The sequence below is a fragment of the Pygocentrus nattereri genome, chromosome 1, assembly GCF_015220715.1.
Source record: "Pygocentrus nattereri isolate fPygNat1 chromosome 1, fPygNat1.pri, whole genome shotgun sequence".
NCBI lineage: Eukaryota > Metazoa > Chordata > Actinopteri > Characiformes > Serrasalmidae > Pygocentrus > Pygocentrus nattereri.
This window is the reverse complement of record NC_051211.1, coordinates 28,863,332-28,891,227: the sequence shown is the minus strand read 5'-3', so window position 1 is coordinate 28,891,227 and position 27,896 is coordinate 28,863,332. Positions and strand designations below refer to the sequence as shown.

Below are 27,896 nucleotides of genomic sequence, written 5' to 3'. Positions count from 1 at the left end.
TTTGGTTTGTTTCATTTCTAATAAAACATAAGCTTAAAATCACAGTCAGCATATCAACTACTTGACTTTTATTTTCCAAGCCTTTAGCCATCCATTCTTGATATGGCATTTCACAACCTATGATTGGTGTGGCACACAATTTGAAAAACCATAATGTTACATTTGACTGGCTCACAGCAGGGGAAACATGAAAGGGAGACCACATGTGAAGAGTTAAGCAAAGATATTACATTCATTAGAAAATAAAAATAATACTAATAATAAAACATATATATGTTAATATATGTTAATATGTTATATATAATAAAACACACACACACACACACACACAAACACTATATTGCCAAAAGTATTCACTCACCCATCCAAATCATTGAATTTAGGTGTTCCAATCACTTCCATTGCCGCTGGTGTATAAAGCCAAGCACCTAGGCATGCAGATTGCTTCTACAAACTTTTGTGAAAGAATAGGTTGCTCTAAAGAGCTATTAAATATTCCATAGTCAACTGTCAGTGGTATTATTATAAAGTGGAGGCAATTAGAAATGACAGCAACTCAGCCATTGGCAAATTGGTAGCCCAAGTAAAATGACAGAGCGGGGTCAGTGGATGCTGAGGCGTGTAATGTGCAGAGATCGCCAACTTTCTGCAGAGTCAATCACTACAGATTTCCAAACTTCATGTGGCCTTCAGATTAGCTCAAGAACAGTGGAGATGTATTCTCTGGATTGACGAATCATGCTTCTCCGTCTGGCAATGGCAGAAGAACGGTACTTGTCTCACTGCATTGCACCAAGTGTAAAGTTTGGTGGAGGGGGGACTATGGTGAAGGGTTGTTTTTCAGGAGTTGGGCTTGGCCCCTTAGTTCCAGTGAAAGTAACTCTTAATGTGTCAGCAGACCAAGGGATTTTGGACAATTTCATGCTCCCAACTTTATGGGAACAGTTTGATGATGTACCCTTCCTGTTCCAACATAACTGCGCACCAGTGCACAAAGCAAGGTCCATAATGACATGGATGAGTGAGTTTGGTGTGGAAGAACCTCACTGGCCTGCACAGTGTCCTGACCTCAACCCAACAGAACACCTTTGGGATGAATTAGAGTGGAGACTGCAAGCCAGGCCTTCATGTCCAACATCAGTGTCTGACCTCACAAACGTGCTTCTGGAAGAATGGTCAAAAATTCCCATAAACTCACTCCTAACCCTTGTGGAAAGCCTTCCCAGAACAGTTCAAGCTGGTATAGCTGCAAAGGGTGGGCCAACATCATATTAAACCCTATGGATTAAGAATGGGATGTCATTCAAGTTCATATGCATGTGAAGGCAGACAAGCGAGTACTTTTGGACATATAGTATATATATATCTATATCTTATATATATATATATATATATATATATATATATATATATATATATATATATATAAAGTAGCAAGATGCAGGAAGATGGGGAGCCCCAGTGCACACTGCAAACAGAGCTTTTATCCTCCAACAAACATTGCAGACCTCACCTAATTCGAACTCAACCCTGCTAAGGAAACACAAAATAAAGGGGAAAAAAAAGGAAACACAAAACTGATCCAGGAAAAAAGAAAACATGGAACAGAACCAGGCAGGGCTGTGATAATAACTACCAAAATGTCTGATATCTATATATATCAGTACAATTCAGTCAATAGTTAGTCACTCAAATACCTACACATCACTCAACATTTTTCTCCAAAAGCAAAATTAGGCTTAGTAGAATAAAATAGAATAGAATTGGATTCTACTATCATGTACCCAAGGTAACTTCAAACCCTGTCACCACCACTCACTGACCTCTATGGGGCAAACCACAGAGGCAAGGGACTCTGAAGAGTCTGAAGTATTTGCTCCCTATGGTACAGTGTGTAGTAAAGCAACATATTGCTGTTGTTGGAAGAAAACATTGTATCTACAAAATGATAACTTTACAGGAGAAGGAAAAAAACCTAATTTACTTTTAATGTAATGTCATTTAGGAAGGGTGTATTAACTGAAGTCTACTGACAACATTACAGACCTTTGTAATCACATCTTATTCATTGCTTTATCAGAAAATTTCTGTTTTTTATTTTATTTTTCATTCATTCCAGAATGTTCACTGTTTCTCAGTTATTTATTTTTATGTGGGTCAGCTGAAAACAAGCCCACAGAGGTGCAACTATAATTCTGAAATGAATGGGTAAACTTTGTTTTTTAGGTATTTGGTAAATTAATTATCCTCATTAATTATCCTCAAGATCAAAGGCAACTTTGGGTACATTTTAATATAAAACTATATTACACACTATTAGTATATGTACTATTATATTTTATTAATAATAGTTCTAAACCAAAACAGCTGTCTTTAGGAATGGAAAACCCTTTGTGCAGTAGTGCTCCAGAGGTGAAAGTAATGAATTCTGTGGAGTAAATAAGTACAAAATGAAACATGCATTTATATGTAAGCCTATAGTGCTAGTAAGTGAACAATTCTTCACTCTGTTCACGCTGAAGCATACACTGCTGTTTTAACTTTTTAGACAGCCTGGATTTATGGATTTCATTCTGAGTATTGCTCTGCCACAAGTGTTGTCAGATTTGTGGTATCAGTAAAGTAAAGTAAAGTAAACTGGTCTCAGTAACTTGTGTGATACATAAATAGTCCCTTGTAGCCTGTAGTTCCAGCAATAAAACAGAAGGGGGCCCCAAAAAGACCTAGTGTGTGGTGGAGAGCCATTAAAGCAGGACAGCCAGGCTGAAGTCTCTACCTTGTTGCATGAGAGCTCCAACTCCGAACCAGAAACTATTTAGTAGAGTGAAGTTATTCTCCACCATATCAGAATCTGGGTTACAGGGATGAGGATTATACCACTCATACGGGCTGAACCTGATACAGAGAAAAAGAGAGATACATGATTAAAGATTAGAGAAAGCAGAAAATTGCTACACCCACACACACACACACACACACACACACACATACACACACATATATATAGCAAATACTCATTTGGAGTTACACATATTATATAAACATACATGTGGACACATAAACACACTTTGTTGTCAACTTATACACCTACTATGTAGCTTCCTTCTAGGCTATTGGACCAATCAAAAAGTTTAAGTAATACCTGTAACTGTAACCATTGCTCCCTCTTAAGCAAACACACTCTTAATAAAACTTAGCTACAGTATAGATCAATGAGTTTCTCATCACAATGGCATAATGAGAAGTATGAGCTTATAGAGTGTTTTGTTAGCTGGGATTCTGTCAGTCATTTTAGAGATGGATTTAGGAAGAACTGTTACATAATTTTAAGGATTACAAGCATACAATCACAAAGCACAAAAATATTCAAATCACACCATATAGCATTAGACAAACAGGAACTGCAGTTATGCAACTCTGAATGTGATACAATAATCATCCATTTGACTGAAAACTACATGTCAGAAATAACTGTATTAAAGTTATGTTGGTCATAATTTCTCTTGTCCGCAAAATATATATAAAGCATATATACGCAATTTTCGTTTTGTTTTTGTTTTTTTGCCTGCTCGTGAATTTGTTGTGTCCTCCAAAAACTGCAGTCCTTGGGCTGTCACTGATAGAATGTTTACAATTACTGATTGTAGTAGAAACACTGATAATGATAAATTCTAATAAAATGTCAAATGAGTGTAAGCACAAGGTACAGGACCTAATAAACTACCATCTAAGTGTACACTGTACAATATTCTTACATTACACAAAATCTAAAGAGAAAGGTGTTGTCAGGGTCTTAAAAAAAGATTTGGTCACATTTGATTTGGATGGTCAAACTTTCTGGTGATATTCAGTTGATTGTCAACAATGGTATGGTTATGGTTAGGGTTAGAAGTAGGTGCAGTTTTGCCTTGATGTTAAGGTTAGGTTTAAGGTTAGGGATAAATTTAATCAAAACTTTCATACTGAATTTCAAGTTCAGTTACATGTTATAGATATTTGGTTGAATGTTACTCAAAGACAGATTGAGCATTTACAAAGCATATACAGTGCATCATCCAAATAACATCCAACTTCACGTCAAGTTACAGTTAATAGATATTTAGTTGAATGTTACTTAAAGATATACTGACCATTTACAAAGCATCTACAGTGGCCCATCCAATTAAAATCTTACCAAAGATTTCACATCTAAAGGGCATTACACTTCCAGTCATAATGCTGAAAAGATCTACAAATTTCCATACTGCTTTGTAGAATTTAACAGATTTGTTATAAATGAATAAATATTCTATATTGTATGTTCAAGATGTCTCTTGGCTCGTTGAAATTCATGAGCTCAGTGGAAATCCCCAAGGAAGCATATGGTCTAAGCCTTACAAATACCTTAAATGGCACAGCCAACGAGTCACTTGTTGCAATTAAGTATTTGAAAAAATGAATTGTGTAAAGTTCCAACATACATTCAATGTATAATATTCAATATTATAATCTAGGTAAAATCTGAGATATAAACTGAATAACAATCAACAAATTCAATGATTCATTGACATTGTCATTTAACTACTTCAGATAAAATTTCTTTTGAGGGGAGTCAATGCAACATATTTATTCACCCATTTATTCAAATATGTTTATGTACATTTATTCATTAGTAGAAATATTTGAATAATTAATTAATGTGCATAATTGCACAATTTTGAGCCTGATGCATTAATTCATGGTTTTTTGTTTTTCTGATTTTTGTTTATCATGACTCTTTCTTGTCATCTGTATGTTTTCTAAATCATAATCTCCAAAAATCAAAACATGTCAGACCAACATTCAGGCTACCAAGTTCAGTACAAGCTATGCGCTGACAATATTCTTACAACAATGTGTTCTGAAAATATGCTTTCAACAACTTTTCTTTAAGCCTATGTTAACTCCTATGTTAACTATGGTAGCTAGGTTATCAGCTCACCCATATCCTGCTTTTCTTGCTACACCACAAGTCCATATCTGTAAAAAACCTCAGTTCAGTCACAAATGGCAAGGCAATGTCTAAAATGTGGGAAAAATGGACTGGGCACCATTGTGTATACTTCCCTTGTATCTACAGCCATTGCGCTTCAGGTCCACTTACATTTTAGGTGAGTTTTGTAATTCTACAATTACACATCGCATTTCTCTGCATAATTTTTTGTGATTTGGTGGCCTGGACCACCATAGTACCACTACAGAGCAGGTATTCTTTGAAGGGTGAATCATTCTCTGCACTTCAATGACACTGAAATGGTGGAAACATGTTAGTGTTTGCTGTGGGTGATCCAATTTATGTAGCAGTGCTACTGACATTTCTAAACTGCTCAGTAACTCTGCAACAACCAAAAACCATCCAGCCAATGGCATCCTGTGGCAAGAAACTGAAGACTACTGATAAAGGAATAGAGTAGTTCCTAACCTTTTGCAATTTGTGAGCACAAAACCAACTGCAAAAACTTCTGTGACAAGAATACTTAACTAGCCCTATTGTTGGAAATGCAACAATAACAGAATAATATATGCAGCTCATCAAATTTCAGACTTTTTTCAGACTTTCTTTCAAATTCCTCAAACTTTTTAATCACAAAACATAAATACCAAAAAAATCTGAAAATGTTCTGTATGTCAGACAACATATCAAATGTTGAAATTGAGAAATTTTATTGTGTTTTGTAAAAAAATTATATATGCCCATTTTAAATTTGAAGCCAACAATGCGTTCAAAAAAGTTAGCATATTTACCACTGTGTTTCATCACTTCTTCTTTTAAAAATCTCTGTAGGCGTTTGGGACCTGAGGAGACCAACTGGTGTGGTTTTGAGAGTGAAATGTTCTCATTCTTGTTTGATAAAGAATTTCAGCTGCTCAACAGTTCTCCTTTGGGGTCTCCTTTGTCATATTTTTCATTTCATAATGCACCAAATGTTGTCAGCAGATGACAGGTGTGGACTGCAGGCAGGTCAGTTTAGTGCCTGGACTGTTTTAATACGGAGCCATGCTGTTGAAATTTGTGCACAATATGGTTATGCATCATCTTGCTGAAATAACCAAGGCGTTCCCTGAAAAAGACGATGTGTGGATGGTAGCATATGTTGCCAAAACATGTATATATTGTTCAGCATTAATGGTGCGTTCACAGATGTGCATGTCACCCATGTCATGTGCACTAATCATGGATACCATCATGGATGCTGGCTTTTGAACTGTGCACTGATATCAGACTGAGTGTACTTTGGCCAGGAACACAGTGTCTATGATTTCCAAAAGAATTTAAAGTGTTGATTTGTCAGGCGCAGAGAAGCTGGTAGCATTCCTGGATCCTGTTTATGTACAGTTTCCTCTTTGCATTTTAGAGTTTTAACCTGTACTTGTGGATGCAATGATGAACTGTTTTTACAGACAGTGGTTTTTAGAAGTGTTTCTTCTAAGTGTTTTATCTGTGGTGAGAGTAGATAGCAGGTGGAAGAGAATCTGGAGAGGTGGAGGTTTGCACTGGAGAGGAGAGGAATGAAGGTCAGTAGAGACAAGACAGAATACATGTGTGTGAATGAGAGGGAGGCAGGTGGAAAGGTGAAGATGCAAGGAGTAGAGGTTGTAAAGGTGGATGACTTCAAATATCTTGGGTCAGCCATCCAGAGTATTGGACAGTGTAGAAAAGAGGTGAAGAAGAGGGTGCAGGCAGGATGGAGTGGGTGGAGACGGGTGTCAGGGCTGATGTGTGACAGAAGGATAGCAGCAAGAGTGAAAGGGAAGGTTTACAAGACAGTAGTGCGTCCTGCTATGATGTATGGTTTGGAGACTGTGGCTCTGTCTCAAAGACAGGAGGCTGAGCTGGAGGTGGCGGAGATGAAGATGCTGAGATTTTCGTTGGGAGTGACAAGGATGGACAAGATTAGAAATGAGCAGATCAGAGGGACAGTGAAGGTGGAGCAGTTTGGAGATAAAGCCAGAGAGGCCAGGTTGAGATGGTTTGGACATGTGTTGAGGAGGAATAGTGGATATATTGGGCAAAGAATGTTGGAGATGGAGCTGCCGGGTAGAAGGAGAAGAGGTAGACCTCAGAGAAGGTTTATGGATGTAGTGAAGGTGGACATGGAGATGGTTGGTGTAAAAGTAGAGGAGGCAGTGGATAGGGCAAGATGGAGGCAGATGATCCGCTGTGGCGACCCCTAAAGGGAGCAGCCGAAAGAAGAAGAAGGAGGTTTTCAGAAGTGTTTCTCAGCCCATGCAGTGATTTTCACTGCATAATCATATCTGGTTTTAACGCAGTGTCACCTGAGGACCCAAAGGTTACGGTCAGAAAATACTGGTCTTTGGCCTTGTCCCTTGCATACAGAGTTTTCTCCTGGTATTCTGAATCTATTTATGTTAATTGATGGGAAATGTTATTCTTGAATTGTTGCTATTTGATCCTATATTTGTCTTTTACAGAGTGGTGAACCCCTCCTCATCTTTACTCCTGAAAGCCTCTCTGCGATGCTTTTTTTAAATAAATATTTTAAAATAAAAATAGATCACCAATGTCCCCATAACAGTACCACCATGGCCCACTGGAGGGCCACAAAACATAAAAGCACTAGATATTTAGAATAACACAAACTGTGATGCAACAAATAAGCTATTGTTTCTGACTTTACATCTACAAGGTGGACCAAAGTGGATACAGTTGACAAAAGGTAGGTATGCCTTATAAGGCGGCCAGTAAGTGCACTGTTTATTACACCACAAAATAACTTAGAACACAGTTTTGTCCTTCAGTTACTTACCTTTTTAATAGATTCAGTACACAGAGCTACAAAGAATGTCTGATAACTACTGTATGCCACGAAGACCACAACTGTGCAAATTTTGTCAGTTGCACTCTGATTGGCTAACTGCATGTAAAACTGGGTTTAATCAGTATGATGGAAAACTTTTTCAAACAGATGATGGCATTGCACACTGTGGTAACAATTACTTTATGTGCAAGATGACTGAAAAATGTCACTGTATCCTGTGTTTACAACGTCTTCAGTGTCAAATAGCTTGAAAAAGACATCATTGAGTGTTTGCTAATATCACTTTTTTTCTGTTTTTTGTTGCAGCACAGTTTTCACACCTGTCTGCCCTCTACTAGATATGTAAAAAGTGTTGTCTGTGTGGTCATTTTTCAGGTCAAATGATCCCCTTCTGTCAAAGTGTTAAAGACTGTATGAAAACCTCATGTTCAATTAGAAGTGCTTAATGCAAATAAAACGCATCAATTTACATAATTCATCATAATAAAAGTAAAATATAACTAAAATATCATATACTTAATATATTGTTTATGTAGTCTTACTGTGAATGAAAAAAGTGTTAGTGTTTGATTTAGTTGGGTGGTCTGGAAAAACAACTCCAGATATCCCCAGAAAAATTGTGAAATAGAAAAATGGTTGTATGGGTTTATATATTTTCTAATTAATATAATCTGTTTAATATGAATTAAATCAGCAAACTGTAGAAGGTTCTACTCTAAGAATTGAACAGCAAACTTACCCATCATTCCTCATCAGAATAAAGTACTTTTCTATGCATATTCTGAACCAACTTAGATGGCAATTGTGGCTTTTTTGTTTAAAGATCATAGTGCCAGTAACACTGAGAGTCAAACAGCTTTAACCACAATTCTTATGAGGGTCTAAGAAACAACACACCACTCAAAAGTCTTGAGGTTAATGTGTGCTGTCTTGATTACAATTCTTTCATTTGTGTGGTTCTACAGATACTATGTAATGAGAGACATATACATAGACTAATATGGGATAGCAAATCTGCATGAACATAACTGAGAAAGAAAAGGTCTTGATGTCCTTTTGAAAAGGTTAAGTGCAAAGCTAAAAAAGCAAGAGAGATTTAAAGGAGAACAAAACATAGATGGCAAAAAAATTGGAGATGCAAATGAAAAAGAAATTCTATGCTGCAATTCATTTATTATTATTATTATTATTATTATTATTATTATTTGAACCATGCCTTAGAGTCCAAAATTTGGGTTATCCACCTGGCATGAGGCTATTTTCTAATTAAAATCAAAAGTGCTATATAAATAATGATGCTTTTATTATTCTTCCTATCATTATTATGATTATTATTATTATGAGTAGTAATAGTGGTAGTAGTCATAGTAACAGTAGTAAATGGAATAACTTGAAGATAGATAAGCATCACAGCAGACTCATTCCAGTTATTTCAGTGAAAATGACACTGGAAGAATTTTAGAGGACTATGGAAGAAAGACTCAAAGAAAACACAAAAGCAGAAAATATAAATAAATACATTTTAAATAAATAAGGTTCTGTGCTGAAGGAAGTGAAATGAATGGCTTTATATTCAGTTAGTATGCTGTAATCAGAGGTGATTTTTCTAGCAATTATAGTGAAAAGTGTAACACATTTCCACAACTCCAGAGTTTCATCTTGACAGTATATGCAATACCTTTTGCTTTGCTAAACTTGACATGTTACCTGGCTATGACAAACAGCACACAACTGACACCCAAGTAAGCCAGCAGAATATACATCCAGATATCAGGAGAGAGTGGGTTGAGGAATGAGAACACGCCAGGGTTGGTGCCATTGGGCTTGCGGTACAGGATGCTGATGCCCAACGTCATGAAGGGCTTCGAAAAATCAATCACCTTCTCCCTCACGTATGTTATGGTCAAGGGAGCCACTGCCAAGTCTGCTTTCTGTCAAACATATCAAAACAATAGCATAGGGAAAGCATTACTCAAAACATAGATTCATCCGCTCCATACACTACAAAAATGTTTTATTTATTTATTTGTTTGTTTATTTATTTATTTGGCTGTGGCATCATTTTCTATATTTTGGGCTTTGGGTTTTTGCACTGAGCTGGATAGTTTGTGTAGCCTAGCTGCTGAGGGTTAGTGGCAGGGTCAATCTCAGCAAAAGTACAGACAATACAAACATGACCACAGCCCTTCCACCTTTCAGTACTGCCAGGTGTAGCTACCCAGCCACTGAGTCACTTTAACCCAGCTGCTGAAGTTTGCTTCAGTTTGTTATCAAACTGGCCTTTTCCACTTCACCACAAGAAAGCAGACCTCAAGCTGATCCAACAAAGGGGCAGATATAAAAGGTCAGTAACCACTTTTGTACCTAACTGTAACTTTATAGGTAACGTTAGTCACTTTTTTTTTGCCTTACTTGCATTAGCATTGTCTTTGGGCTGCATTCTTTGTATGTTTTTTTAATCTCATGATAATTTTTTATTGTACAATGATGAATGAAGCTGACTTTCAGTGCCATACCGCCACAATAATTCAAATGAATTACGGCCAGTTACTTAATTATTTGCTTTTTTATATTTGAACCCAACATGAAATAAAATGAGGGTTGAACAGTTAATCTATCTTGCCATGACAAATTGATAAACCAATCTTCCTGGGTTAGATTAACCCAATAAGTGTTCTTTTTAACAATGGCCCAAATATCAATTTTATAAAAATAATCTGTGTAATTCAATTGTTGATATGTAAATGAAGTCATTTAGAGAGGACTGATGTTAAACAGTATAATGTAGGCAATTTTACCAACTCAGATTTCTTCACAATTGTGGTGACAAGAACCAGGAGTAAAGATATCTTCACAACCAGTGAATAGATAAAAAAATAAATATTTTTAGGCTCAAACCTCAAAAACCCTCTCGAAAACATAATGTCAAAACTACTGCATTTTGTGAGAACTTTTAAAGACTTCAGATGTCTGGTTCCTATCACCACCACTGTGAACAACTCTGTCTCAATACGTTTCACTAGAACAGAGCATTTCACCCCAAACCACTCTGAATGACTTTGTTTGCATCTTAACAAGTTAACCCCTTTAAATCCTAGGCTTATTACATACTAAGGCTTATTATTCAGTAACTATAGTAACTGCAAACTGTAACTGTTTAGCTACTCTTAGGCTCTAGAAGTGTGAAACAAAACTTTAGTAACTGCAGTAATGGCACACTACAAATGTGTCAGCTAGACGCTGAAAAAGATTTTTTTCCTTTAATATCAGCAACACGTTTATGATAAAATCAGTTTATTGCGTATTTTATCAATTAGTTTACTGATTCTTGAAATTCACAGATTAAATGCTGGGATTGTTAAAATGTGTTTATAAAAATAACAAAATTTACACAGCATTAAACAACTAATGGTTTGTTTAAAGCGATCTAAATCCCACACTAAGATGAAGAGTAAGTAATAATGATGCTATATTATGAGGTACTTAACCAAGCCATTGAGATCAAAAAGAAATCAGATGCTCCAACTAATCAACATTCAAGTGATCACATACAGCTAATTTAAGGATTATATTACTAATTCGTGTAGTGGCCCTCCCTAGCGTCGGGTTAGAGCTGCTCTTACACAGGGACATGCTCTGACTGCAATGTCTGTTAATAAGATCTCTGGAGAAAACCATGTTCCTATAACCCACTCTGCCCTCCTCCATCCCTCACTGACATTAGCTCTCAGGTCAAAGACAATGTGTTGGTAATGAAATGAACATCAGTTTTTTATGGTTGTGCAGGGATGGAACATATCAGAATTTTGCACATATTTTTAATTCATTAATTCATGCATATATTAATGCCCTGAAGTTATAATTTACATGTAACTTGTATTTATTTCTATTATAAATGTGTTTGGAGTTGGATTTAGAATTTTCTAGCTTCTGCTCTTTTCTGTTCTGCATTAAAATCCTTGCCACTGGTGATTAACTACACAACTATGTATGCTACAAATGTGGCACAGGTTGAAAAATGCTGGCGTATTCCTCTGTAATCATTACTTTATCAATTAGTTTACCAATTTTACAGAGGCTAAACAAAAGTATACTATATAGTAGACAGGGTTGGGATGGAATGGAATACAAGTGTTTGGAATACATATTCAGAACACAAAAAATAAGCCTCTGTTTCAAGTTATATTTTGTAAAGACCACTTTCCAAGTTACATTTTGTATTCAGACAACAGTTACCTTTATTAAGATTCCTTTCTTATCCCACTAAATTGAAAAAATATAGACCATCTAAAGCAAACAGTGTGTAAAGACATACTCTAAAGAAGAATTTAAGTAAAGGAGAAAGGACAACTTCTTTGCAAACACTTAAGTTCCTGTTAAAACCTGAGTAGACTGATAAATCAATGTGATTTATCCAACTGAGCTGTTTCCCCAGTAGTGGACATGTTCATTGAGATGACAGTGGAATTATAGGAGCAGCAGTGAACTGAAACAGGTGATAAGATCTAAAATAATGTTGAGGATTTTGGAACTTTATTTAAATAAGTGAATTGTTCATGAAACAGTAACAGAAGGACTGCATGAAGCAAAGTGCTGACCGCTTGCAGCACAGTGTCACGATTGGCCTCTCCCAGTCCTGTCCATGTCTTTGTGTTTTGGTTTAGCCCATGTGCCTTTGTTTTGGTTTTGTAACTCCTCCCATGATTGTTTGCACCTGTCCCTCGTTTTCCCTGTTATTTAAGCCCTGTGTTTGCCCCTTGTGTTCGCCGGTCTTTGTATTGGTCTATGTTTGTTTGCTTGAGTCTGTTTATAGTTTGTTTGTCATGTCTGACCCAAGATCTGTCCATATTGGCTCATTGACCCTGGACTGTTTCGACCACGACCCTGGATTTGCCCCTAATAAATCTTGCTTATCTCAGCGTATGCGTCCGCTTCCTCGCTCCCCGTCACACACAGAAAAGCATGAATTAAATAAAACTGCAACAGCAGAGTTTTTCTCATGTACCTTATCAGAATGTATAGTGTCTTCCATAAATATTGGCACCTGTAGTAAACATTCTGTGACAGGCTATAAAAAATATTCTTTATTGCTTATACTTTTGATCTTTCATTCAAAACATTAATAACAAAAATCTAACCTTTAAGTTCAATAATTGACAAAAAAATTTGATCATATCAGGAAATAAACATTTTTCTCAAATGTCTGGTGGTACTAGAAGTGGCTCGAGTCTGTGATACCACGTATCTGAAAAAATTGTCCAGAGCCTATGAAAGAAAACCCGGCCCACAGCATCACAGATCCACTTCACATTGGGGATGATGTACCTTTCGGCATGGCTATATTTGTGTCCATGCCAAACTCACCTCTGGTGTTTATAAAGTGTGGTTATATAGTCAGTGTTTTAGTTTGTAATTTTATATCTGTGATCTGTGCAGATTCTTTATCCCCTCAAACCATCCTTCTCAACGTGCATGGGGTCAGTATAGACATAAGTCCTTTTCCCTGGAGATTTTAACATCTCCAGTTGTTTTAAATGTCTTAATTATTGATCTGAAAGTGGAAATGGACATTTTCAATAACCTTTTTTTGTACATAACTGCTGTATTCTCCGGTCGTTCTAATGTTCCCTAATAAAACAGGAAAGCATGGCTGACCATTTAAGTGTTCCTAGTCACTCTGGTGGACTTAAAATATGAATATGAATAGGTATATTCTTGTTGCTCACATAGATATAAATATAAATGTAAAATATTTATTTCATGACAAGATTCTGTTTTATCCTTCAATCAATATGTCATTCATAGAGTTTAGGATTTAGATTTTTTTATTTTTAAAGGTCAATAGGACAAGTACTTGAGAATGTTTTTACAGCTAATTCTGCTCATGATTAGCAGGAGTGCCAATATTTGTGGAAGGTACTGTAGGAGCACTCTGAATATGTTACCTTGTTATTTATTGTTGTGGAATACAATACTGAATACATTTAGAATGGTGTTTTCAGTATTCAGCCATCATTACTTTAAAGTTATTTTGCCCAACACTGATAGTAGGTTTAAGAGAAAAAGAAATTATATTTTATAATACTGAAATATTCTGGGTTAAAGTACTGATACGTGCAGGCCTAAGTATTAAGGTTTACGTTTTTAACATGTACTAATCCCAATAATTAAATCTACTTATTGACTAACCAAACAATTAACCAACTAATTTACTAAACCAAAATAATTTTCTGTCTTAATTTTCTAATCTTAACCTCTTTCATGGTGAGACCAAGGTTCCTGTTAGTGGAATTATCGTTAGAGGTGGTTCGGTTGTATAATGAATAACACATTTGCTGCACATACACAGGAATTAGAAATACTTCAATAATATTAGCTGGTGATATTCTTAACATTTCAGTCACTTGCCACTGTAAATTACTTTGAATAACTTTGGATACTTTACTTTGGATTTGTTAAACTTGTAAGAACAAAGCCTGTTTTGGAATTTGCTTTGTCTATGTCAAATAAAATCACCTACTAAATGTATTGACAAGGTTTTTATGAATGTTGATTTGTCTTCTGATACTTCACAATTCAGTTTTTACGTCAGTAAAAAAAGTTTGAAGTTTCACTGGATAAAACTTTAACTTTTAGATTAACAGTGAAAAGTAATAAATGTCAATTTATGACAGTATGTTATATTAGCAAACTAAGCATTTCATAAGTCTTAATATGTTGCAGTATACTTGTATTGTGGCTCCAGTATCATGACAATGTCATATAATGGGGACTGTTGCAATTGCCACCCCTTAATTTCTAGGCCAGTTGACACCGTATCTGGTTCTGAAGATCCACCTTCCCGAAGGACACTAGTTCCAACCACCAACTACCACACCAGCTAATGAATATCTTCAGAAGTTTCTGATGGGCTCTATCAGGTGCATTAGTGTTAGCTAAGTTTGGGGCAGTTTGAAACTAAACTCTGCAGGAAAGCAGATCCTGGTCACCACTGATCTTCTTGCATAATGTTTCATGAAACAGCCAGTAGGCTTATATGTATGTACATCAACTATGTTACAAGGCATCTGCCCCAGTCTTTGACTGTAGAAGCTGCTGCCTACAAAAATAACTGGAAAATCTTCCTTAATTTTGCATATCCCCCAATTTTTCACGAGCCACTTACCAGTATAGCACATACTGTCAGAATGGGTCTGTGTTATGCTGATAAGAGACCACTGTAACAGACAGATTTTGCTGAATAAATGTTACATATTCAGAAATCATCATTATTTCCAGTTCCTTCACAAGATGAAGAAGGAAACAGATGTCTTCACAACAGGCTAGGGCTAGTTACAGAGAAGCTATTTTAATAAAGAGAGACAGAAAGAGCTCAATGTGCACAAACAGAGATACTGTGTTGTACAGAAAATACACCACACCAAAACAGAAAATAAAACACCCACAACACAACCCATATGAAACTACCACTAACTCAGTGGTCCATGAGTTCTCTGACCATGATCTCTATCTAAAGCCTCAGGCAGTAGATCATCTTGTAACAACTGTCATCTGCCTCTTTATAGGATTTAGATTTTTTGTTAAACTCATGAACAGATGTGATTTATTTTTCACAGTAAATGTATATTGTTTTAAAATAATTAAAAATAAAGGCTCTTACAACAACCCATATGAACCTGAGATGAACACTCACATGGTCCATTAGTTCTCGGACCATTCCATTCCACTGGCCTGTGCTTTCCTCCAGCGCGCCATACTTTCCATCCTCCACCAGCTGGATCTCATAGCGGAATCCCAAAATGGCAGCCAGCTCTCGCAGCAAATCCACACAATAGCCCTCGAAACGGTCATTTCCACACAGAGGCTTGTCTGACTTCTTGAACATCAAATATGGTTCTTCCTGCAGACATGAGAGAGTAGACTGAAACTACTTTTACAAATATGTACAGTGTAGGGATGTAACAGTACACAGTATGTTACAGAATCATTTGGTATGCCCACAATGGTTCAATACTCACACATGAAAAGCAGTATTATGATATGCCTGTTATTTTCCTATAAATTCCAAAACTGAGCCTGGAGCCTATCAATCCCTGGAGCCTATCAATGCCTACGAGCTGAAGAAGAGTGGGAAAACTAAATAACTAATATTTTCTTAGCTCCACTGTGACAATGGTGAGCACTAGCATCACAGAGAGAGGTCCACTGCACAACAGACGCGCAATGTCCACAAATTCAAATCCTTTGTTTATAACGAAGGTACACAAAATCAATTTGTCATGTTGCGGTGCTTGTGAATCCAGCAGCCATTCTTTTAGGTAAACAGACAAATGCTAATGGTAAGTTACCTCATCTAGACTGCTACACCATCCAAGGTGTAATGGGAAAAAAAAAACTGTTGAATAAAAAGTCGACTTCAGTTTCCTATTTGCCAGCTTCTTTGCGTTTTCCCATTCCATCATAAATGTAGTGATTCAGGCTCTCAAAAAATCCTACCTAGAATTTTATGTAGAGTTCTCCCTATATATGCCATGTATATATGTATGCCATGTATATATATATCCCTATGTAGGCCATTTTGACAAAGGAGCACAATTCACCAGCATTCTATAGCCACTCTGCTATGTGATGCTGCACGTCCAGTGTGCAGGAGCCTTTACAAATGTCTCTTCCTGCACACATTTCAACAGTAAAGTAATTCCTGAACTCTATGAAACATCAAAGGGGAGAAATTAAAAAGAAATTCTCAGACATCCTATTGACCAATTTAAAAGGGTGAAGGCAAAGGACCTACAGTTTGTCAAAGCAAAACAATTTAAATATTTTCTTCCCATGATTTCACACAGTACAGAGACAAAATGCTGTGCAAAATGTAACATGAATATAATTTAAACCCTATATTTAATTAAAAATAGTAGAAAGACAACATATCAAATGCTGAAACTGAGATATTTTCCATCTGATGCCAGCAGCATGTTTTAAAAAAAGCAGGGAAAGGGGCAATGAAAGACTGGTAAAGCTGTTTAATGCTAAAAACCACCAGGTAGAACATCCTCACAACTAATTAGGATTCATCACTCTGTGAAAGACTGTGAGGGTGAGAAGTGAAATAATGTTCCTCAACATATGAATAACAAAAAACTGAGGAATTTCGTCATCTACAGTGCATTGTATCATTAAAGATTCAGAGAATCCAGAGGAAACTTTGCATACAAGGGCCATGGCAGAAAACCAATATTGAATGGCTGTAATCTCAATATTTGTGGCATTATTTTGTAGTGGAAATCACTGCATGGGCTCAGGAACACTTCTGAAAACCTTCGTCTGTGAACACAGTTCTTGCTGCATTCAGAATTGCAAGGTCAAACTCAATGCAAAAAAAGAAACACGTTCCAGAAACCTTGCTGCCTTCTCTGGGCCCTAGCTCCTGTGGTCACAGAAATCAAAATTAGCTTTTTTTTTTTTGGAAATCATGAAGGCCACGTCCTCTAGGCTAAAGAAGAGAGGAACCATCCTACTTGTATCAGCAAACAATTCAAAAGCTAGGTTTCGTAATGGTTTTGGGGTTAGTGCACATGGCATGGAAGACTTCTGTAAAGGCACCATCAATGCTGAGCAATATATAAAGATTCCTAAGCAACATATGCTGTCATCCAGATGACGTCTTCTTCAGCTTTTTTCAGCAAGACAATGCCAAACTAAATTCTGCACATATTACAACAGCAGGGTTCTGTAGTAAAAGAGTCCGGGTGCTGAACTGGCCTAATCCATTGAAATCATTTGCCACATTATAAAATTAAAATTACACCAAAGTAGACCCCAAACTATTGAGCAGCTGAAATCCTTTATCAAGCAAGAATAGAATGACATTTCACTTTCAAAACTACAGTAAATTGTCCCAGAATGCTTACAGTGTGTTGTTGAAAGAAGAGATCATAACAGAGTGGTAAACATGTACCTGTGCCATTTTTTAAAAACATGTTGTTTATATCAAATTTAATGGGCATATATGTTAAAAAAATTTTAGTTTCAAAATTTTAAATGTTGTTTTTGTACTATTTTCAATTAAATATAGGGTTTAAACCATTTACACATCATTGCATTCTGTTTTTATTTACATTTTCCACAGCATCCATTTTTTTAATTGGGTTGTAGAGAAAATGAGATTTCATAACAACTGTGCAAGACCTGATAGGCCAAAAAACCTATCACCATCAGAAAAACTGTCAAGCAGCCATTACTAAGAAAAGGAAGACAATTTGCAAACCAAACAAAGACAGGACTGGCTACCCCAGAGTCCAGTTCTCAACATCATTAAGTGTGTTTAGGAATAATTAGAAAATGAGAAGCAGAAGATGCTACCAACTTCTAAGACTCAACTTTAGAGGTTTGAAAAATGATCCCTGCAGATTTTTTGAAAAGCTAAAAGCAAGCTTCCTGAAAAGAATTTAAAAGGCTGACATAAAGGTAAAGGGTGAACAAAATAACTAGAAATTGTGTTTAGTTGCTGAGGCTTCTGTATAGTTTTCTGTTTTTTCCCGGATGCTGTAACTTATTTTAATTGCTGTTTTGACTGGAAAATAAATAAATGTAAGGTGGTCTCTGACTTTTGCACAGAACTGAACGTAATACCATAAGTTACTACTAAGCTATTACTCCCAACTGTGCATGGTGAGGGAGGGCTGGGTGAGCATGTGATTGTTTTTTATTTTGTGTAGATGTATGTGTTTACCAGAATAGTGGCCACCCTTAGTGATTTGTTGGACAAGGAGTTTGTAACATTGGTCATTTTACTCTTGTGATGTTCGGTCATATTAAGGCCATTCACAGGTTCCCATGTGCCAATCTAGGGATGAAAATAACAAAAAAACATGAAACATGAAACATGTGACTATATTACACATGCACACATAAAAAACAAACATGTATCTGTGTTACTTTTATGATGGTACTGGCTGTCCAGCACTAAACTGTGTACTGCCTCAAATCTTAGAAGCTGCTGACAAAAGCAGTGTGTATTTCGATATTAATTCATTCTCAAATGGTGAATTTAAATGATGAATGCTTTAATGATATATCACATTAAATAAAAAATGCATGTTATGACACAATTGTCATCACAATTGTCATCATCTTTACTTCATAAAGACAAAATTCTGCAAAGGTAACATGTTTGCAACTGTTTGAATCTTCATTTTTTAGTGTAGTCAACTGAAATAAGCAAAACAATTCTGTATGGATTTTAAATGTTTAATTGATATTGTAGTTGTGTTAGAAAGCATAAGAAGAGATATTTCTTATTTCTTATTTCTCATAGAGATAAGTTCTATGTACAGCCTTCAGGTACGTTTTGCCATATGTCTGTCATTTCTTGATGTCAAAACAAAAGTTGCTGATTCAAACATGCCAGTACAGAACGTAAATTTAATGAAATGATACTTCAGTGTGTAACTCATTGTTAAATGTGTAACTACGTAATTACTTTTGATAAATACCACATAATTAAAAACTAACTGTGGAGTTCTAAGATTTAACTGTCTGTCCTTTGTCCTGTACTTTTTGTATTTCCCAACCTTTTTATCATGTTATGTTAATAGCCTATATTTTGCTGGTGTATATAGTTAATCCATACAATCTGTAACAAAATGACATTTCAAACTAACAAATTGTATGGAAATCAAAATTTTGAATGCACCTTTAACATACAAGCACAAGGCAGTTGTAGTGTGGTGTTATATCTGTGTGGCAAATGGAGTATTTTTGGCAAACACGCTGTTACAGAGCCTTGCATTAGAGACTGTCAAGGCTGAAGACCAGAAAAGGTTCTTCACTTGCCACTAGAAAGCTATTACCTGACAGAAAGCAACATTCCCTTGAAGCAACTTAAACTTCAAAATTGCAAGACCAAACAGGGATGAGCAATTAGGCTAATTGCCCCTGCTCACTAATGCATTGTAGTAACCTGGTGGAAATATTCTGACAAACCCTCACTACCTACAATCTTTTTATATCTAACATGCTGGAGAATTGGCAGCTAGCATTCTACTTCAAGTGCATTCAGCTGTCCAATAGTGATGTGTTGTGGCAGTTTGAAAAGATGCGGTGGCTGGTTTTACATGACTCAGAGGACGCATGTTCTAGCATAGTGTCAGACTCAAAACATGATGTGGTTTGGGTCAGGACAGAATATAGCTGGGCTTGGGTTGCTTTCGGACACAAAATGTTTGTAGGGTCTTATTCAAGTTACATTCAGGTTTAGACCAAAATGTCATGCCTAATAAAAGTTCTACAGTACAATGCTAAACAACCCAGTGCCTGGTACTGGTCCATGGCATGGTGCTTAGCTGTCTACTGTTCCATCATCCATATTGTATTTTTGTAATTTGTTGTGTTTCATGTTATATTGTACAGAACAGTGAAAGGTTTTCTTTATGATGTACTTTTATTATGACAATAATGGAAAACTGAACTGAATTAAATCCACACAATCTCTCACACACACACACACAAACACACACACACATATCCACAGAGTACCTTCTCCAGTCCATCCTCCTTCAGACTAATCACATCTAGATCAAAATCTGTTCTCAAGCCATTTGTTTTGTTGAAGAGAACTCGCCCTGTCAGTCCATCCCAAGAAGCCTTTAAAAAAAAAGACCACAGATATTCTATTACACAATTGCAAATATGTTATAACAGAGATATTAACATTCTATGAACACACATTCAACAAGGCTTTCTTTCTGTGATAATGAGAAGGGTGATCAAAAAGCACAAGCTCCTGGCATCTGGACACAGTGGAGCACTACAAAGAGGCTGTCAGCTATATTGTTCTTGAAGCTGGATGTTTCTGAAGTCTGACTTCAAAGCTTTCAGAGAGTAAAGCAGAGAGAGAGAGAGAGAGAGAGAGAGAGAGAGAGAGAGAGAGAGAGAGAGAGAGAGAGAAATTGAAGTATATGGGCTAGAGAGAGTAACAAAGAAAAAGTAGATTGTGCCATTTTCACCAATTACCTACAATGATGCTGCCTCAAGATAAGTAGAGGCACAACAAAGAAAGAAGAACAGATAAACAGCTGTGTGTAAATAAGGTCTACTATATCTGTACAAGGAAAAGGTATGAACATATAGATAAAATTAGCACAGGCTTACACATCTAGATGTGACATTTAGTTCATACATGATGCAGAAGAAGAAAACTAAATATTAAATCAAGTTGGTGGGGAAAAAAAGGTCAGTTGATGGCTTATCAGCAATTGTAAAGGCTTTCCTTTAAAATTACATCCTCATTTCACTTGTAAAACTGTCTTGGCTTTCACAGTTAATGATTTATAATGCAGCATACTTTAAATAAAATAGATAAAATAAATATCCATTTAGGATAATGTCTGGATAACGTGCACCAATAGTTGAATTCTCAGGTCTCACACTTTGTCAGTGAAAACGAATGACTGGAGAGGCGTAGCAAGCCAAAAGTAACTTAAAAACACATCCATTAAATGCAGTGACTGGCTGATTTAAATAAAGATCCTACATTGCATCTCCCCCAAAGCCACTAAAGGGCACAGTGACAGCTCTCAAAGGAAGGTCACTCAAGACCACATATAGAACTTACATACTGTGCGTGTATTGTTGTGTGTACCTCCTTAATAAGGCTCATGAACCTTGCTCCAAAACGCCAGGGTTTGTGTCGGTTGCACTGAAGAGAGCTAACAGTGATCTGCTGGGACTGCTGCACTGCTACTGCTACAACATGCACCGCATCATACATCAACGCTGCATCTGTCTGTGAACACACAAAGACACAGAGAGATAAGTATCATTTAATCATTGAAGAAAGTCCGAGCCATAGGATCATAAGGCTGATTCAGAGTCTTTTGAGGCTGATTTGCCCCCTCGATAACCACAAAAGGTGTTCCTTTTCAGGCAGGTCTTAAACGACAACCTGCTTAGATTAGCTTGTGGTGTGGGGTGTGTACTAGGCTGTAACTAGCATGAAAACTGAAGTTTCGACCTCAGTAATTTTAAAGGGTTTCATGAGATTCAGTGTAGAAAAGGTTATGAGACTACCCAATGAGCAGTGACTGGTTAACAGCAGACCTCAGAACATCTGTGGTTTGGCCATACACAGCCTGCTATGTTTCTATAAGAGATGCTACACTATCCAGATTGATGCAGAACACATACTACAGGTTAACATACAATATAATTGTGAAATAAATGTAAGTGTTTATGAGGGCAGTTAACAGATCATATTTCCTAGAGGTTTAAATTGCTGTGGTCAAATTGACCCAAAGGATAAAAAAGTTAGTAAATTTGAAGATAACAAGAGGATTATGAAATAAGCATGTAGATTAGGCAGTATTATGTCTCATTTACAGTATAAGTGACCTATGTTCCTGTTTGCTGGTGTTTGGTTAGACAACCTTTTCTAACACATTTTTAATGTACATTTTTTCAGTAATCAGTAAGGACTGTGAAGCAACCAGACACAGAGACAAAAAGAAGTATCCATCCATCCATCCATCCATCCATCCATCCATCCATCCATCCATCCATCCATCCATCCATTTTCTAAGCCGCTTCTTCATCAGGGTCACGGTGGGGTGCTGGAGCCTATCCCAGCAGTCTTTGGGCGGAAGGCAGGATACACCCTGGACAGGTCGCCAGTCCATCGCAGGGCAGACAGACAGACACTCACACACTCACCCCTAGGGGCAATTTAGCATGTCCAATTGGCCTGACTGCATGTCTTTGGACTGTGGGAGGAAACCGGAGAACCCGGAGGAAACCCACGCAGACACAGGGAGAACATGCAAACTCCACACAGAGAGGACCCTGCTCACCCAGCCGTGGAATCGAACCTAAGCTCTCCTTGCTGTGAGGCGACAGCGCCACCCACCATGCCACCGTGCCGCCGGCAAAGAGAAGTAAATAAATAAAATCAAAATAAAGGTATGAACTGATTTAGTATATGTAGTTCTCAACATGGGTTTTTTTCAGTTTAAATTGAATGGTTAATAAATAATTAAATAATTAAGTAAAATTCACCATGCCAAATTATGGATGGGTAGAAAAAACTACAATGAAGATGTAATTGACAGTTGGTGTAATATAGATATTTGGCTGTTCAAGTCCAGTCAGGTTTCTATCCATGTAGGGCATTCAGTTGATTAATGGTGCAAAATCATATCCACACAACAATACAAAAAATAAAATAATGTCAATATACAAAATAACCCCCGCCAAACACACACAAAATATACAAAAACCACAAAGCTTTCACAAAAAGTAACAAAACACCTAAACTAAACCTCCAAAACTTGGATGTTGAATATATTTATAGCAGCAGGAACAAAAGACTATTTGAACTATTTTGTTTTAATTCTGCCCTGCAACATTCTACCCCTTCGACTAATTTTTAATTCTTATCTACAGGATGGGTGGAAGCTTATTTAGATGGTCAGTGAAGAGCTGAATAAGTAGCAATTGCAAATGTGCCACTGCAAGGTAGCAAATGTGATGTAGGTCACTTTTTCCTAATTATGGCCCTGGGAGTCTATAATCCATTATATAATTAATACTCCAACGTCTGTTAAACAATGAAAGTTGAGCTGAACAGAAGGATAAAAAGAATTTTATCCTAATGTATATTTTCATTCATGTTCTGTGGCTCTTTCACTTTTATGCTGTTAAATTTAATACTGTAATCTGTGCATTGCTGCCATCTGCCATATTTGTTTTGATATAAAGTCACATTCACAAGAAGTTTTGTGAGATCTCATGTTCTGGACTATTGACTGGTCTGCTTATTCATTAGTATCTTCTGAAACTGTGTTTGGTTCTGTAGAGTGGGGGCTCTCATGACAACTAAAGAATCAAGATCAGTGGAATGTGCTATCGTTTGTGTTTTCTTCATTGAAGAGCATTTAAAAAAAAATACAAGATAAATATAAAAGATACAGCAACACTCACACTTTTTTAAGAACTCTGCAAATGTTTTGGTTCATAACCAGTTCCTAAGCAAAAGAGATTCAGAAGGAGAGGAAAACAGAGGTACAGAGAGGATGTGAGAGTGGGAGAGAACATGAAAAAAAGGGAACAATAATGTTCTGCTAGACTTGATTAGGAATTTTTATTGGCAGGGGTGGCATCCATTGAGAGATGCCCAATTTTCATCACACCACCCTGTACACATACAGTGTTGCTCCACTGCTAATTACTCACACTTATACACCACACACACACACACACACACACACACATGGAAATGTTACAGCTCAATTATTTTTAGTCGTTCTAATTATAAACAAAAATTGAATACAAGAAAAACAGAAGAATTGCATTATTGAGCTGTTGCAGTTAACAGTTTAGCCATGAATGTATTTGACAGAGCACAAAAAAAAAACAAACAAATTCAGGCTAACTAAGTGACGAGGCTTGACAGTATGCCTGCCAGCTGGCCAGTAATGGCCTGTTAATCCTAAGCCATCATGGCAAGACTCCTGTCAAACTCCGTCTTGCTTTGAAAATGGAATAATGGAGTGTGTACTAAACCATCTCCTTCAAAAGCTAGTCGAGGGACAAGTAGTACTCTTAGCGGGGACTGCTGGAGGTGCCTGCTAATGTAAATGCACACTTGTTAGCATCTCTTTCTTGAGGGGGATTTTTATTTCCATTGTACTAATTAAGCTAGATATACTGCTTAGAGAGTGACAGTGACTCTGTGAACAAAATACTGCCTCAACTATTTAGCTCTTCAGCTGTTATCAGTAGGATATGACTATGCATGTCACAATTATGACATAATCACCGCAATTATTTATTTGGACTGATTGAGTCATTTGTTGCAAGAAGCAAAATATAAATACAGGAAAGCAGAAAATGCATTTACTGAAACACATCATGGGCCTTACAAAAACATCAAAAGTTCAAAGTTTGAGCTATAGATTATTTTTTATTATGGTAGTGTACATTTGTTAACACAAAGAATGTTCTTGCATAAATTTTAAAGTGATCTGGAGAGGTTTTGCTTGACTACACATTATTCTGGGTAACTGCTAGAAAGCTATATGGATTATCAGATTAAAAGTCCACCAACAAAATTAAACAATTAAGGAAGCAACCAGAGAGAAAGAGGCAACCACATGAGAAATTTACACAGAGAAAGGCAGTGAGACAGACAAATGCTAATTAAGCAGAAAATGGTCTGTTACCTACAGCTAATATTACTAGTCTTTTTTATTTGTCACCTCATATCTTTCAGCTTCAGTGAGTTTGTGAAGAGGTAGTAAACTAATGGCAAGTGTCAAAAATTATATTGAAAATTACTGTCATTCAATTTAAATAAGTACATTTTCAAAATAAATTTAATATCTGTTTATCGGCACTCTCACTGCATGTGGTCTTTGGCAGCCTTCTGCTACGTGACACAATGCTGTGCAGTGCGTCCAGTGTGTGGTGGCCCACTCATACTGTGTTCCACTGCAGCAGAGAAGATAATGTTTGACTCCGGCCATTTTTGAGCTTTACACAGCAGCCCAATTACATTACCTACTCCATGTGTTTAGCCCTGTCACACCCGACATGGAGTTTTCTCATTTGAAAATAGCATCAACAACAAGAAAACAACTCTTTTTTCACAGGTGAGAAAAGCTGAAACACTATCATAAGCTGAATTAAAGTGTTCTCCCCCACACTTATCACATTGGTCTTTCAAACAGCACAGGGAAATATATTAAACAAAAAAAGTTGTTGAAATGTCATTGACATTTTGGTGACAAATGTTATGCTGCTAGCTGATTGCAGTCCCACAAAAACTAAGCTTGTTAGTCTTGTTTTTTCTTAAACTGTTTTGCTGACTTAACCTAAGAACTTTTGACTACGCCAAGTCGAGGAATTAAAAAAAAATATGCAAAAGGTTGATTTTGATTTAGCAAAAACTATAGTAACTATAGTAAGCAATCTAATTTCTCAAAGGTCACTCTGTTCCAGTGACGTATGGCGTATCTAGATGGATACAGTTCTGACAAGGGAACATGCCTTGTCAGGCTCACTGATGTGTGCAGCTACTCAGGCATACAACACACATTCATTCAATGGTGCATAGAGACTGACAAAGCTATGATGAAGTAGACGATGATGAGAGCTGCCTGCTTCAAACACTGGTCCCACAGGTGGGTGCCAACTGTGTGTGTGTAATTCAGCTGTCAGTGTGTGTGTGTGTGTGGATGTATTATTAAGTTAATAATGGCTTCTGGTTCCAAAGACAGTAATTGCAGACAACTACTCTAGAAGTAGGGATGACATTTCAGTGCATGTGCGTGTGTATGTGTGTGATGGATTGTGTGTGCATTCTGTCAAAAAAAGGAAAAGTGAAAAGCATTTCTCTTCAGCTTCATCTCCACTCTCTTTCATCTTTTCTGTCATGTTGTGTTCTCAGTCAGCGGTGGTGATGATCAGCTTTTAGGTCGTTTTAGGTACCAAACTTCTCCACTTTAATTTATTCTGCCAGTTTCACTACTTTACTGTGCTAGCTAGCAAGCTAAAAGCTTCACAGTTAGCCTAAAAATATAATGGCAACACACTACAGTAGTGCGATATAATAAAACAGACAATAAGATACACTAAACAAAGGTTATAATTATACACATTTTGTGGACAACTACTTTGTGTGTTATGTTCAGACTTCTCAAAAAGCACTCTACATTGCAAAGTTTGCATGGGTAGCTAATTGCCTTACTGAGGCTAACACAGGCAAAGTCGAATGCATTCCGATCCACTGCTCACTGTCCCTTCTTCCCCTTGCACTGCAAGTGGCCACTTGGGTAATGCAGGTGTGAGGAACAAAACAGTGCACAGGGAAAGTGAGGGTGAGATGACGGAGGCTTAGGGAGAAGAGGGGATATAAACTGTGTCTCCCTTCTCTCATCATGGGCAATGTGAGATCGTTGGCTAATAAAATGGATGACCTAACAGCACTAGCCAGGAGTCAGAGAGACTATGAGGAGTGTAGCTTAATTTGCTTATTCGGAGACATGGCTACACCAGGACATTCCGTATTACAACATTTCCATTGATGGCTTTCAGACTATTCGGGCCGACCAGGGCTACACCGAGAGCGGTATGCGTAAAGGAGGAGGGCTCACTGTGCTAGTTGAACGTGCCTGTTGCCAAGACATTGAGCTGTTGACTGTTGACTACTGTAGGAGTTCTCCCATGTTATTATCGTGGCTGTTTATGACCCCCCCCGCCAACCCGATGTTAGCGTGTGACATCATTTATTCCACCATAGCACGTCTCCAAACCGAGTGCCTTTATTGCCATATCGGGTGACTTTAGCCATGTCACTATGGCCAAGGCACTACCAAACGTCACTCTGTATGTGGACTGTCCCACCAGAGAGGAAAGAACACTGGACCTGCTGTATGCTAATGTTAAGGATGCATACAGCTGCTCCGCTCTGGGTAGGTCAGACCACAACTTGGTGAACCTCAGTCCCTAGTATGTGCCACTGGTGAAGAATCAGCCTGTGACCATGCAGACAGAGAGTAGATGGTCTGAGGAGACTTATGAGGCACTGCAGGATTGCTTTGAGGCTACTGATTGGCCCATCAATGTCCTCTCTGTGTGGCTCACAGAGTGCATCATGTACTACATTAACTTCTGTGTAGACTCCACTGTCCCAACCAGGACTGTTAAATGTTACCCAAACAACAAGCTATCGGTAACAAAAGATATTAACAACAAGAAGAGGGCCTTCAGAGCTGGAGACAGGGAGGAGGTGAGAACAATCCAGAGGGAACTGAAGACAACTATCAGGGAGGCTAAGAACAAATATAGGAGGAAGCTGGAGTGGAAACTCCAGCATAACAACACGAGGGAGGTTTGGAGTGGAATGAGAACCATCACCAGCTTCAGATCCAGTAACAACAGAGGAGTAGAGGGCAGCATGGACTCTGCTGGATATGTCCTTCCCCGTCCTGTCTCCTCTGTTGCCGGTCCTCAGCAGCTCACTCCACTCACTCTCTCTCCCCTCCTGATAGCCTGCTCCCTTCCTTCGACACTCCACCTCACACCTCAACTCCTCCCCCACCT

At 37.4% G+C, this 27,896-nt stretch overlaps 1 protein-coding gene across 4 annotated transcripts in view; it reads right to left on the bottom strand.

The window, feature by feature from the left end:
- LOC108435120 (glutamate receptor ionotropic, kainate 2-like) overlaps positions 1 to 27,896 on the bottom strand; it is a 106,009-nt gene that overhangs the window by 8,737 nt on the left and 69,376 nt on the right. Inside the window, exons 7-13 of one of the 4 annotated variants that reach the window (XM_037541131.1) lie at positions 21,442 to 21,585; positions 20,337 to 20,444; positions 18,532 to 18,645; positions 15,493 to 15,699; positions 9,507 to 9,730; positions 4,961 to 4,998; positions 2,860 to 2,895 (exon numbers count right to left, since the gene is read on the bottom strand). In XM_037541131.1, the coding sequence (XP_037397028.1) occupies positions 4,980 to 4,998; positions 9,507 to 9,730; positions 15,493 to 15,699; positions 18,532 to 18,645; positions 20,337 to 20,444; positions 21,442 to 21,585 (816 nt within the window). In that variant the 3' untranslated portion in view covers positions 2,860 to 2,895; positions 4,961 to 4,979. Of the gene's footprint in view, positions 1 to 2,776; positions 2,896 to 4,960; positions 4,999 to 9,506; positions 9,731 to 15,492; positions 15,700 to 18,531; positions 18,646 to 20,336; positions 20,445 to 21,441; positions 21,586 to 27,896 lie in introns of those variants that run through there. The other 3 variants (XM_017710718.2, XM_017710717.2, XM_037541138.1) reach the window with 3 other exon arrangements.